Raw genomic sequence first — 14,997 nt, 5'->3', positions numbered from 1 at the left:
AAGCTTGACACGGACAACCGAAGGCACATCTAACACACACAGCGCTAACTTTCAACGACAGATTTATTTCTCGTTCTCGTCGCCATATATACACCCTCGAACCGTCATGCAGCACGTCTAAAATTTTTTGGAAAATGAACAAAAAATATAAACTAGGAACCACACGTATGCAGTTTCTTGACTCACATATTCACAGCCATGTACACGTTGAGATAATTGTACAGATAATTGAGCTCTTTTGAGGATAATGTCGTCTGTTGTCCTTGTCAAGCTTGCGATATAACAAAATAAGGTATGCCGTACCAACAGGCACCTATTGCTATCCTCATCGACTTCAGAGCTGAATTCACTGTATTGGTCCACGCTCCTATATATATATATATATATATATATATATATATATATATATATATATATATATATATATATATATATATATATATATATATATATATATATATATATATATATATATATATATATATATATATATATATGTCGAGAGAAAGAGAAATGAACTACACGATGCAACTTGAGCCTCCAGACGTCGCTTTAACACATCCGATATACCAGCCCCTGATATACCAGCCCTGCTCCTAGCTTTCCAAGCGCTGTGTTCTCACCGCTCAGTTTGCATTGAAGCGATCGACAGCACTAAGGTCACTTCGCTCGCCGCTGCTTCGGCGATTCCTCACCCCAGCGTTTTGACAGCGAGTACCCGCGGTCATCGAGTTTGAAGTGCTCATGTTTGCCTGTGCGCGCTGACGCCGGGCTAAGTAATGTAGAGGGTAAGTGAATGTTTACAACGGGGTGTTCTGCTCTAATGACTGCTGCGCACGGCGTGGCCGCACGAGCCCTGTCTTGAACACGATCTACGAAGCGGATAGTGTACACGTCTAGGTGCACCCAGGGCGGATCGCGTCGCGTGCGCGTGCACATCACCCGCGTTCACAAATTGAAACGCCACTGTAACTGCAACTTTTCTTATTCTTTGCCGCAAAGTACGCGCCACTCCTATAAAGAGGAAGTTGGGCTTAGGCCCGACTCCGACGAATACACGTAAAACGGAAAAATGCTTTCTGAGATAACCCCTAGACCGTTTTTAATGAAGTTCGTTGCATTTGAGAGAGAAAGTTAAATTCTAGTGAGTGTTGTAAGCGGAATTCCGATTTAGGGCCTTAATTTTGTGAAAAGAGTTTTCAAAAATTCAACAGTTCGAAAAATATTAGAGGATGCTTAAGCTTCGCCTTCAAGAGTAGAACGCGATAGCGTCATCGCACCCCATTCACACCGCCCACTCATTTGCTCGGTATGCTATTGGGTCACACAAAGACGAAACGTGCGCCTGAGCTAGCGGAACGAACCAAAGAACTCGGTGTCTCGGAGCGAGAAACGATCTGCGCGAGCGAAACGTCGTGATCGGCACGGACAGCCGGGCCGCGACGCGCCATGAAGGCGGACGTGATCATGGGGCTGACGCCTCGATGGAATCGTCCTCTATCTCGCATGGGAGCACTACGCAGACGCATGACTCCTCGCCAGCAGCACGGCACACATCGCAGGGGACGCTTTCCCACCAGACGCGCTACGGCGCATTACTAAATTACTAAATTTTCGAGATTCCTGTGTAGCATACAAATTTTATGCACTTTATATGTACTATTAGCTGCAATTCACAGAATTGTGACATAATTTTTCATTGCTGAGTTGCAGAGTGGTAAAGTTGGTAGTCTCGTTTCCTGAAAATTTTCGATTTCGCCAATTTTTATAAAGAATTGACAACGAAATCGCAAATGCGATACCAACAGTCACTAGGTTTGAAATTTTTTTAGTTTAATGCAACAAACCTCGTCAAATTTGGCGCAGTGCTCGCAGAGGAAAATGAATTCTCCTTTTACATGTACTTAGATAGAGCACCCGAGCTAATGCTTCCTCTTAAGACATCTTGCCTTGTCCCGAACGCCGATATAACAGCAGTTAAACCATTATCTTTGATTTTAATACTGACAATTGACACGCGTGGCGCAGGCGATACATGCATGCTATCGAGTGTTCCGTTCTGCTGTAATATACATGTTCACCCACTCCGACAGGGATACCATCAGCGCGCACTCTTCGACAAGGCCACCAGGCAGCTGCCCGCCGTGCGTCGGCGGCAGCTGGAGAGCATGCTGTGGCCACAGCGTCTTGCGCACGGTGACGACGACGACCTGCCGCCGGAGATGATGGGCGCTGTGTCGCTCTGCGAGTCACCGCGTGAGTTCAGGTGGCGCGACGGGCTCGAGCTCAAGTTCCCGTAACTGTTATGCCGTCAGCGTAACATTGCCATGAATTTCTTTGGGCGCCCCACATAGTGTGGAGACCTTTCGTCCATCGAAGTGTACATAATAAGTGCATATCCCTTGTTTGCATGTCAGCGTCAATCATTCTGCTGTATGCATCGGGGCCCGAGATCCTGCCAAACCACAGTAATATGAATTTTTGTGGATGCTCCCAACATTAGATAATTTGAATTAATAATACCATTCGCTGTCTATAGGGTGACGTCGGTAACAGCCTAAACATCGGTAACCAAGCAGCTTCGTCAGAGAGAGAGAGAGAGAGAGAGGGAGATGTGGTCGCCATGGACGGAGTGATTAAAATGGTGGATTAGATTGACCTTGCGCGGCAATCATCCCACGGGCAATTTAAAAAGCATAAATGCCTGCATTACCCTCTGTGAGGTTTCATGCGAGAACTGCCAAGGCCTCAGACGGGGTACCGCCAGGCCAATTTGATGACCCCACCTAGTTTTTTGCGGTCTTCGACTGCGCTTTCCTTCCCTTGGCACGCATTCTGTAACTCTACGGTTAACTCGTTATCTGTCCTATGCATTGTATGGCCCCCGCGCCGCCCGTTGCCGGTCGCCGCCGTGCTCGTTCGGCGTAACGTCACTGTAACGCAGCGCGAACTTCCCTCCGTAAAGATACCTCACGTATTCGTAGAATTAATTCCTAAGAGTGGCCGCGGACTCTTCGTCCTTAACGTGTACAGTAAACCCACGCTGCAGCACCGCTTCACGGACCTGCTCCGGGGGGCGCGCGCGGCTTCCGGCGGCGAGCCTCTAGTTGTTGCGGGAGACTTTAATGCGCCCCACGGAGCCTGGGGCTACCCCCGAGAAACACCCAAAGGCAAACACCTTCGGGAAGACTCGCAAGACCATGGGCTTGAACTGATCGCGAAACCCGCCGATCCCACACGCAGAGGGAACAGCGTGAGTGTCGACACGCTACCCGACCTCACGTTCGTTTCGAATGTAACCACAGCGCACTGGCAAAACACGCAAGAAGATTTAGGAAGTGACCACATGCTGATCGATATGACGATAGGCACGGGCCCGAGCGGTCGTGGGACTAATCCTGTAAGCAAAGGTCGTAAACTCAAACTTGTGAAGTGGGACATGTTCCGGAAGAAACGAGAAGAAGCGGGGCGAGGCGACGAGCCGATTACGGACACAGACAAGTGGACCGAGACGCTCAGAAGGGATGTAGACGCGGCAACGAGCGAAGTTCCGCCCGAGGCGAACCTTGAGATAATTGACAGCAGGCTGCTACACATGTGGGAAGCAAAGCGAGCACTTCTAAAGAGATGGAAATGTCAAAGACACAATAAGGCTTTGCGCAAACGCATAGCACAATTAGACAGAGAGATCGAAGAACACGCACGCCAGGTATCCAGGGCACAGTGTGAAGACACGTGCAACGGCCTCGAGAGGCAGATGGCCGGGGCGAGCGCTTGGCGCCTTTTTCGGCACCTATTAGATCCGGAGGAAACTAGGGCCGTTCAAGGCCACAAGACTCGTAGACTAGTAAGAGATTACAAAGGTGATAACTTCTTCGACGCAATGCGTGATCGTTACTTTAGGAAGGCCGAAAGCATCCAACATGGCGGATACGACGGCGTCGCAAACGAGGAATTGGACGCGGAATTTAGCGAAGCAGAAATTCGGATAGTCCTGTTCGAACTAAACACCCGATCGGCGCCCGGCCCGGACCGGGTTACCAACAAGACTCTCCGTAACCTAGACGACGAGTCGATCTCCCGCCTCGCGACCTACGACAACGAGTGCTGGCGAGGGGGCTCCCTTCCCGAAACGTGGAAACGGGCCCGCGTTATCATGATTCCAAAACCCGGCAAGCAAGTTACCCTCGATAATCTGAGACCGATTTCGCTTACGTCTTGCGTTGGCAAAGTCATGGAACACGCAGTTCTCACCCGCGTGACCGACTTTCTCGAAGATCGTGACGAGTTCCCGCACTCCATGCTAGGATTCCGCCGCAACCTCTCCTCACAGGACGTATTGCTTCAGCTTAAACACAAGATCGTAGACGACACTACCAGCTCCACTAAGGCAATCCTCGGCCTAGATATTAAAAAGGCCTTCGATAACGTTAAACACGACGCAATCTTAAAAACAATTAGAACGTGAGGACTTGGCCAAAGAACGTATAATTACGTTAGAGATTTCCTCGCGTGCGGGCGTGTATGCATCGTCGTTGGCGACGAGGAATCGCCGGAATTTGAGACGGGTCCGTCCGGCACGCCGCAAGGATCCGTCAAATCACCATTACTCTTTAATTTAGTTCTACTCAGTCTACCCGAGAAATTAACAGAAGTTGAAGGATTGCATCATAGTCTATACGCGGATGACATCACCCTCTGGGTTCCCGGGGGAGGATGTGACGGTCACGTCGAGCGAACGCTACAGGCAGGGCTAGATGCGGTCCAGAATTACTTGCGTGGAACGGGCCTCGAGTGCTCGGCTACCAAGTCCGAACTGTTAATCTACAAACCCACAAGGAGAGGTCGTAAAACCCTGCGCGACGAACAACGGGAATACTCCAAAATACGTATTATATTGGCAGATGGTACTCCCGTACCGCACGTAGACAAAATTAGAATCCTGGCGTTACACCTGCAGGCAAATGGCCATAACGGAGAGACGGTGCGAAGACTTCGTCGTTCGGTAGATGACACGGTCCGACTCTTGCATCGCATCACGAATAGACGCAATGGTATGCGTGAAGACTGCGCGATCTGTCTCGTGCAGGCGTACGCGATGAGCCGCATAACGTATGTTGCCCCCTACCTTAAGTGGATAGGGTGCAAAAAAAAAACAAGGTCGAATGCATGATACGAAAAGCTTTTAAGATGGCGGTCGGCGTTCCACTCAACGCGAGCACCGACAAGTTTCTGGAGCTCGGGCTTCACAACTCACTTGACGAGTTAATCGAGGCGCACGACATTGCGCAGAACGAACGATTATCTAATTCAAAGACAGGTCGATGCATCCTCGAGACACTCGGCATCGCGTACCACACTCAGCATGGAGAAAAGATGGCGGTTCAGGCCTCGGTCCGCGGCCGCCTGATCATCCCGCCTCTTCCCAAAAACATGCACCCGACGCACCACGCCGCGAGACGCAACAAACGAGCAAGAGACCTTCAGAAGAAGTTTGGCAACAACAACGAGGCGGTGTACGTAGAGGCTGCGCGATATGAAGGAGAGAAAAGCGCACACACGATCGCGGTTGTACACCGCACGGGTAAGTGCCTCGCGAGCGCTACATTGACCACAGGACACACAGAGGCGGCCGAAGCAGCCACAATAGCCCTAGCACTGGCCACGGTGCCTAGCGCTGCGATCGTGATCAGCGACTCGCTGGCGGCAATCCGCGGCTTCGCGCGCGGTCGCGTCTCGCAGGAAGCGGTCCGCATACTCCAAATTTGTTACGACGGCGGCTCGTCATCGCCCTCGCAACCCCAAAATTCTACAGTCTTCCTCCTCTGGACCCCGGCACACACCAATGTCCCGCTCGCGGGCAACGTGGCGGCCCACGCCACAGCTCGAGGTCTCACACGCCGAGCCGCCGCTGATTATGTGGCCGCCTCCGCCACCGAGAGCCGGGCATCGGATATGCCGGATCGGGACACTACAACAGAAACACAGCAACAAGAATCACAATGGGCGTGGGGCGATCGCCTGACCACGTTCAGAGATCTCACCCAACACTACAGACTCCAAAGACGCACATTCCCGCCACCACACGACAAGTTAAACAGGAATGAGGCCGTAACTTTACGCTTGCTCCAGACGCACAGCTACCCTAGCCCCGCGGTCCTACATCACTTCTACCCAGGTTTATATCCAACAGATGCCTGTAAAGCTTGCGGACAGCGAGCAACGCTGCGACATATGCTCTGGGAATGTGCCGGCAACCACGGTAATGGGACCACATCCGTTCGCGACGCGTCCGTAATCGCGGCCGTTACCACAGTACGGGAAGCCTCGAGCTCGCTTCTCCCCGACGCCACCCCAGCTGCGGGGCCCGCCGGGGACCTTCTCCATCGGCGTCACCGCCGCTGGGAGGCGGCTCTCAAAAGTTCAGAGTTGGCAGACCAACTCTGGGCCGTCCGGCAAGCCAAAGATGCCGCCCGAGTCCAAGGGCTTGGAGCCGCCACCTGAGGCCACCACAACGAAATTGCCGGCCATTCATTAATAAAGTTTCTTCTCTCTCTCTCTCTCTTAATGTCAACCAGAATATCGGCTGTCGCCATTTTCGCTCTGGTCCGCACCACTCCATTCCCGTCTCTTCGCGTTAAACTTAACATTTTCATCTCCATCGCTCGAGCTTCTTTTTTAACGTCCAAGTTTATGCCTTATATGTTAGCACCGGTAGAATTCTAAGATACTACACCTTTCTTTTCAATGATAGTGGTAAGCGCTCATGCAGGATCTGGCAATGCCTGCCGTATGCGCTCCAACCCATTTTTATTCTGATAATATCCTTCTCATGAATATGATCCCTGGTGAGTAAGTATCCTAGATAAACGTACTCCCGCAAATACTCTAGAGGCTGGTTGGTGATTATGAATTCTTGTTTCTTTGCTAGGCTATTGAATATTATCTTTGTCTTCCGCATATTAATCCTAAACCCTACCCTTACACTTTATTGGTAAAGGTCCTCAATCATTTGGTGCAGTTCATCCCCAATGTTACTAAACAGAACAATGTCATCTGCAAACCAAAGGTTGCTGAGATATTCGCCGTCGATCCTCACTTCTAAGCCTTCCCAGTTCAATAGCTTCGTCTTGTAATGCTGTCGTTACTGCGCTAAGACACACGGACAACAGAAAAAGAAAAAGACAAGGCCCGCGCAGACTCACAACTGAATTTTATTAGGTGACAGATAATATATATATATATATATATATATATATATATATATATATATATATATATATATATATATATATATTGTAGTGGGTAACATGCATGTGGCGTTGTGCGGACTGCCACCGCTGCGGCGCGAGACCCACGCTCGGGCTGCTGATGCGAACGGCTAGGACTCGCGATCAAGAGCCACTTGCGATCCCTCGCACGAGCTGCAATAAACTCCCTTTCATTTGGTGGAGGTGCGGGGTAGACCTCGGAAACTGGAACTCCGAAGCCGGACGCTACCGACTGCTGCGACCATGCCTGACGAAACCACCCAGGAAGATGCACCACAGCCTCCGGCGGTCATCGTTTCCGGTATGTTGCGCCAAGGTGATCCTGCCATCTTTAGCGGCACCGATGATCATGACGTGGAGGATTGGTTGTCATCCTACGAACGGGTGAGCCAGCATAACAAGTGCGACGACGTCACCAAGTTGCACAACGTGTTGTTTTACTTAACCGGCGTCGCGAACCTCTGGTTCCGAAACCACGAACACGATTTCGCAACATGGAGCACATTCAAAACGAAGTTTCGCAGAAGTGTTCGGGCGCCCCGCTGTGCGCAAGCTTCGCGCAGAACAATGCTTACGGGGGCGTGAGCAACATCACGGTGAAACTTTCACACAAGTTACATCGAAGATGTCATTGACCTGTGTAAGCGCGTGAATCCGTCAATGTCAGAACAGGGCAAGATAAAACACATTATGAAAGGCATTTATGAGGACACCTTTCAGATGTTGTTAGCGAAGGATCCGCGTACCGTGGCCGAAGTTATCAATTTGTGCCAAAGTTTTGACGAGCTACGGAAACAACGCGTCTTAGCTCGGCGCCCACCGCCTACGGAAGATTCGTTAGCAGCATTAATCATTGACGACAACCACACAACTTTGCTGACGCAAATAAAAGAATTTGTTCGCGAGGAGGTTGCACGACAGCTCTCGATTTTGCCAACCACGGAGAAGCCTTCTCAGTGTTTGGCTCCAGCGCTGCGACAGATAATTCAAGAGCAAGTGACCGAAGCTCTTCCACCTCCGTGTCAGCCGGCTCCCATGGCGGCGCCTCTGACGTATGCTGAAGCCGTTGCACGGGCGCCTCGTCTACAGGGGTTCTCTCCTCCGCCTGCAGTGCCTCGCCCGCCGGTGCTCTCTCCTCCGCCTTCGCCTCGCCAGCCGGCGGATCCCTTTTTCAGTGCACAGCAGCAGGGTACAAATCCTTGGCGCACTGCTGACAACCACCCAATATGCTATGCCAGAGGTACCCCGGGTCGTGTAGTGCGCTTCTGCCGCCAGTGATTGCCGACCTTCGTGGGCACCCCGCGACGACCCAGCTCCGACTTCCGACCTTTCCGTATGCCTTCACGACCACCACCGGAAGTCTACGCTGCTGATGACATACCGGCACCGCAGTAACAGCTCTACGGCACGCGTCGCTCGCCTTCCCCATGCACGTCGCTCACTCTCACCCATGTGTCGTAGACCCAGTGCCAGTACTACTGAAGCGGAAAACTGATTTCCGCAGTTCCTGAGGCACGAACTGCGTCATCGTCGGAACATCAAAGTCCTCGTTTTTCCCCCGCTAACGTTATTGAAGTGTGCGTTGATGGCATCAAATCACTTGCGCTCGTCGATACAGCTGCTGCTGTATCCGTGATTAGTGAGAAGCTTTGTCGTGCATTGCGGAAAGTGACCATGAAGCCTTCGGTTCCATTGCTTAGAACAGCCAGTGCGCAACAAGTACAGCCAGTCGCTATGTGCACTGCTAGAGTGCTGATTCGAGACAGTTTGTATTCCATTGATTTCTTTGTGTTAACTTGTTGCTCCCACGATGTCATTCTCGGTTGGGATTTTCTGTCGCGCCATCATGCCGTCATCGACTGTGCACGTGCTGAGGTTCAGTTCTCCGTTCTGTGCGATTTGCCCTCTCACAACTTTCAAGTTCAGGATCTTAGCAGGATCTGTGTAGCTTCAGATACTGACCTTCCTCCTCACAGTGCTGTATTTGTCCCTCTTTCATGCGCATCGCTTGCCGAAACGACGGTCATGTTTACACCCGCTGCCGTCTTCATTCGCCGCCAGCATATATTGTTGCCTTTCGCCCTCCTTACGGTTAACCATGGTGCTGCAGAAATACTGATTTCAAACCAAATTCGTATACTTTGGCTTTGCACTGCGGCGACACTATTGGTACCGTCGAGTATGTGGACGCTGACGCTATTGCGCACTTCCCTATGGCCGACGACGTGGATACTGCCAACGTAACAGCAATGGCACCCCATGTGCCATCTACCCGAGTATCACCGGATGTTTTTTGTCGCTCTATTGCCGATGACCTCGAGCCGACACAACGTGAGTGGCTTATTACTCTTTTAAATGATTTTCGCGCCTCTTTTGACTGCAACCAAGCATCATTAGGCTGCACAAGTACCGTCTCTCCTCACATTGATACGGGACATCACGCACCATTACGCCAGCGTCCGTACCGCGTGTCATCGCCGAGCAAGTTGAAGACATGCTTGACCGTGGTGTTATCAAGCCATCCTGCAGCCCTTGGTCATCGCCCGTAGTACTCATTAAGAAAAAAGATGGCTCGATTCGTTTCTGTGTGGACTATCGTCGCTTCAACAAGATTACACGAAAAGATCTCTATCCTCTACCGCGCATAGACGACGCCCTGGATTGTCTACATGGTACTGAATTCTTTTCTTCTTTGTACTTGCGATCGGGCTATTGGCAAGTGCCAGTGGATGAATCCGACCGCTCGAAAACAGCTTTCATTACGCCTGATGGCCTGTATGAGTTTACAGTAATGCCATTCGGCCTCTGTAATGCGCCCGCGACATTCGAAAGAATGATGGACAATATTCTGCGAGGCCTCAAATGGAAGACGTGCCTGTGTTATTTAGACGACGCGGTAGTTTTTTTCCCTGATTTCACCACTCACCTCTCTCGTCTACGCGAAGTCCTTACTTGCCTTGCCACCGCCGGCCTTCAACTTGAAAAAGTGCCACTTCGGCGCCCGCCAGCTGACCATACTTGGCCATGTCACTTCCAAAGACGGCGTCCTTCCTGACCCTGACAAACTTCGTGCTGTTGCAGAATTTCCGCGGCCGACTACACTGAAAGAGCTTCGAAGTTTGATCGGCCTTTGTTCTTATTTTCGACGCTTTGTGCGCAATTTTGCCTGCATCATCGCTCCCCTGACGAAGCTCCTGGCTGGCCGAGGTGACCTTCGCGATTGGACTCCGGCATGTGACCAAGCCTTCACCACTTTGCGTTGTCTGCTTACCTCACCGCCTGTTCTACGCCACTATGGCCCGACTGCGCCGACCGAAGTTCATACAGATGCCAGTGGCGTTGGTCTTGGAGCCGTCCTTGCGCAACACAGGCCTTGCTTTCCGGAATATGTGGTTTCAATGCGAGTCATGCCCTCACGAAGGCAGAAACCAATTATTCTGTCACAGAAAAAGAATGTTTGGCTATAGTTTGGGCGTTAAACAAATTTCGCCCTTACTTGTATGGCCATCCGTTCGATGTTCTGACAGACCACCACGCGCTCTGCTGGCTTGCGTCACTGAAAGACCCGTCAGACCGTCTTGGACGTTGGGCTCTTCGACTCCAAGAATTTGACATTCGCGTCATCTTCAATCCGGGCGCCAACATTCTGATGGCGATGCACTCTCCCGATCGCCCATGCGATCTGAAGAAACGCCACCTTCACCCGTAGAGTGCCCGGTTGCTACACTTGCTGTTACTGACATGCCGTCTGAACAAAGGAAAGATCCGTGGATTGTGTCTCTCATTGACATTCTTCACAGTTCTTCGACGGCCACATGCCCTCGAGCCCTTCGTCGCCAAGCCACCCATTGCGCGCTACGGGACGCCATCTTGTACCGCTGAAACTATCAGCCGGACGGTCGTAAATGGCTGCTAGTCATCCCTCGCCATTTGCGCTCCGACATATGCCCGTATTTCCACGCCGACCCACAACAAGCTCATGCTGGCGTCCTGAAAACCTACGAGCGGCTCCGTCAGCGCTACTACTGGCGCGGCATGTATTCTTATGTCCGCAAATACATTCGGTCATGTGTAGCCTGTCAGCGACGCAAGACATCTCCTCATACGATTGGCCCTCTGCAACCTTTACCGTGTCCTGCACGTCCTTTTGATCGGATTGGCATTGACCTTTATGGGCCTCTTCCATCCACCGCTAAAGGAAATCGTTGGATAATTGTCGCAGTAGACCACCTCACAAGATATGCCGAAACTGCTGCACTTGCTTCGGCTGCTGCTCGCGACGTCGCCGTATTCATGTTACGGCATTTCATCTTACGGCATGGCGCACCGCGAGAGCTGCTAAGCGACCGAGGCCGTGTCTTCTTGTCCGAAGTTATTATCGAGCTACTCGCCGCTTGCCGCACTATTCACCGCACCACTACGGCGTATCACCCACAGACTAACGGTCTAACGGAACGGTTCAACCGCACTCTTGGGGACATGCTCACCATGTATGTTGCGTCTGATCATTCCAATTGGGACGATGTCCTCCCTTTTGTGACGTACGCGTATAATACCGCCGTCGTTTCCTATCGATATTTCTCGACATGGAGAAAGCGTATGACATGGCATGGCGTTACGGGATCTTGCGAGACCTGTCGGAAATGGGCATCCGTGGAAATATGCTGAACCTAATTGAAAGCTATTTGTCAAATCGTATATTCCGCGTGAAAATCGGCAACGTATTATCGCGACCTTTTATACAAAAAAACAGGTGTACCTTCATTGCCTACAGACGAACGTCTTTCACAGCTGTGGTTACTCAAGCCGTCTTGCAGTATAGTCAGACAAGTTAATCGAGGACTGTTGCCTCCCATCCGCAGTCTAATAGAGCGTCTGAACAAGACGCTCACCGACATGTTAGCGATGTACGTCGACGTCGAACACAACACCACGGGATGCCGTCCTTCCGTATGTAACCCGCAAGAAACAACACACTTCACGCCATTCAAGCTGGTTTACGAAAGAAACCCGGCGGCAACTCTAGATATGCTGCCGCACGTCACCGTCAAAGCGAAACTCGGCGTCGCCGCCTATCTGCACCAAGATGCTGACTGTTATCACGCTAGGCTATCGACTCTGCCGACACCGGCGAGCGTGACACCGGTGACTTCATCATGGCAATTTCAGATCTGGCCAACATCCGCGGTGAACAGAAAAGCGACGACCCATTACGATCTGTAATAGGCTGCCTCCATTCCTGTCAGCCCTACCCATCGCTCCAGCTGTTTCACGACAATATCATTTACCGTAGTAGTACCACTCCCACTGGCCCGGAGTTTCTGCTTGTTCACTGCAAGCAACTTCGTGCTGCTGTTCTCATAGAACTCCACGATGCCCTCACCCCTGGTCATCTTGGGGTGTCCCGCACATGTGACCACGGGGGCCGACGCTTTTGCTTGCCTGGTCTGTACCGATCTGTTCGACTCTACGTTGCTACGTGTGACCTTTGTCAGCGACGTAAGCAGCCCTTGGCGTTACCTGCAGGCCTTCTAGAGGTCATTCACCTACCCAAGGAGCCGTTCTACCCCATCGGTCTCAACCTTCTCGGCCCATTCTTTACGTGTACTTCAGAGAACAAGTAGATCGCAGCTGCGACCGACTATGCTACGGGTATTACACGACGCGAGCTTTGACCACTATTTGCGCCACTGACCGTCACGGAATTTCTATTTCATGACCTTATTCTTCACCATGGTGCCTCTAAGCAACTGCCAACATACCGAGGCCGCTACTTGTCCAACGTTGTCGACAACCTCCTTCGTTCCTGTTCTGTGGAGAACAAACGCCCTACTGTATACCACCTGCAGAGCAACGAGCTCACCGAGAGGCTCAACCGCACCTAACCGATATGCTGGCGATGTACGTGTCTGACAATCATCAGGACTGGGGCAGCGCTTGGCCCCAGTATAGCAGCACTTTTCCATACGTCACGTTCGCATACAACTCGTTCCGTCGCAATACCGCCGGTTTTTCGCCATTCTACCTGCTGTTTGGCCGCCACCCAGCATTGCCTTTCGATAGGTTACAACCTGCCGTCGTACAAAATAGCACAGAGTGTACCCGCGATTCTGCCGCGCGAGTCGATCTGCAGCGTCAGATTGCTCATGAGCGACTATCCTACTCGCAATTACTTCAGAAGGACCGCTATGACCGCAACCACCGACACCTCTGCTTTACTCCGGGATCTCTTGTACTTCTATGGACTCCATCTCATTGTGTAGGTCTTTCTGAAAAGCTTCTGTCTTGTTCCACCAGACCTTACAAAGTTTTAGGACAGCTTGTTGACGTGAACTAAGTGATCGTGCCACTGGACAGTACACCGTCTAGCCTGTGATCTAGTGACGTCGTGCACATATCGCGGTTGAAGCGATACTTCGGCAATACAGTCTGTGGTAACGTCCTCAGACTCCAGGACATTGGCAGGGACGGACGTATTAAGGTGCCGTCATCAGGGGAGTTCAAAATTCTGCAATCAGAGTCGCTGGCTTATATTTCAGTCTAGTTACCTATCATAACCAGATAGGTGTGTGTGTGGGGGGGGGGGTATGTGCATCTAGTTTTTTGGAGTCTGTTTTCTAGAAAAAATGTCCCAGTTCTATCTCGGTCTTCAATTAAATTCCATCTTTTTGTTAAATTTTCTCATTTCTATTTTTTTGACAGTGCCTCTCCATTTCCATTGTCAAGTGAAAGTTCCTTAATGTGACCGCATATCGGTTTGTCTTCGTGTTGTGTGCCTGGCCAGAGTTAGCGAATCGTCATGCTCAGTTTGATTCTTGCGACGTCTGGGATATCTACTTGGGCTATTATGCGTTAGGAAGCTTTAATTAGGCTCAGGGTTCGTTGGTCTCTGTAACGAAAAATTCGTCCTCATCCAGGACCAGGACGGATTTTTCTTCAAGTACTACGTTTCCTCTCCAGTAAATCAATATGAGTTCCACTGGAAGCATCGCGGATGATAATTTTCCCCTACATGAAATTTCCTTCACCTTGAGTGTTTCCGCAGTACTTATTTGCCACATTAAACAGTGTTGTCTCGCTCTTATCGAGGGACAGGCGTTACGTATGGTGATGACGCGGTAGCGAAAGAAGGCGTCGTTTCGTGCAGTGCTGAGCGTGGACATGACGGAGGGCGCCTCGTTCGGGGAGTCGACGGAGGAGGCGCTGTGGGACTTCGTCATGTACAACAGCGAGTTCACGGCCAAGAAACCACGCCCGCCCAAGCACACGCCTCCCGCGCAGCCGGCCTACCCGAAGCGCTCCTCACTGTGGGACCCGCAGCGCGCACAGCGCGCACAGCGCATCCAGAAGTGCACGTCGTTCGTGGAGGACGGCACTGTCGTCTTGCCGGGCGAGGACTCGCCGCTGCCCAAGCGTGGTTACAGCAACGCCGACGAGAGCAGTTGAGTGTTTCCACTTTTCCTGGCAATATCGCAGCAAGGCGGGATACTTGGCAGATATGTACCGCGTCTCTGTTGCACGCTGCAATATTTTGAGAAGGACGCCGTGTCGTGATGATGAATTGGCGCTGAACCGAGCGCCCATTGCTCACCCGAATGATGCTACGCAGTGGTTTGGGCGTCCTCCATAAACGAGGCAAATGCATTGGGGCAAGCGTTTTTCGCCTTTCGCGTATAATGGGACACTAAAGGAAAATATTTGTTGAAGCTACATTATCATTATTCAG

General features: G+C 51.3%; 1 protein-coding gene across 1 annotated transcript in view; it reads left to right on the top strand.

Moving 5' to 3' along the window:
* Positions 1-14,997, top strand: part of LOC135915105 (solute carrier family 13 member 2-like) — a 151,021-nt gene that overhangs the window by 17,740 nt on the left and 118,284 nt on the right. Inside the window, exons 6-7 of the mRNA XM_065448100.2 lie at positions 2,094-2,256; positions 14,419-14,712. Coding sequence (XP_065304172.2) covers positions 2,094-2,256; positions 14,419-14,712 — 457 coding nt within the window. The remainder of the gene's footprint in view (positions 1-2,093; positions 2,257-14,418; positions 14,713-14,997) is intronic.

The sequence above is a fragment of the Dermacentor albipictus genome, chromosome 4 (assembly GCF_038994185.2).
Source record: "Dermacentor albipictus isolate Rhodes 1998 colony chromosome 4, USDA_Dalb.pri_finalv2, whole genome shotgun sequence".
Taxonomy (NCBI): domain Eukaryota; kingdom Metazoa; phylum Arthropoda; class Arachnida; order Ixodida; family Ixodidae; genus Dermacentor; species Dermacentor albipictus.
This window is presented reverse-complemented; position numbering and strand designations above follow the sequence as displayed.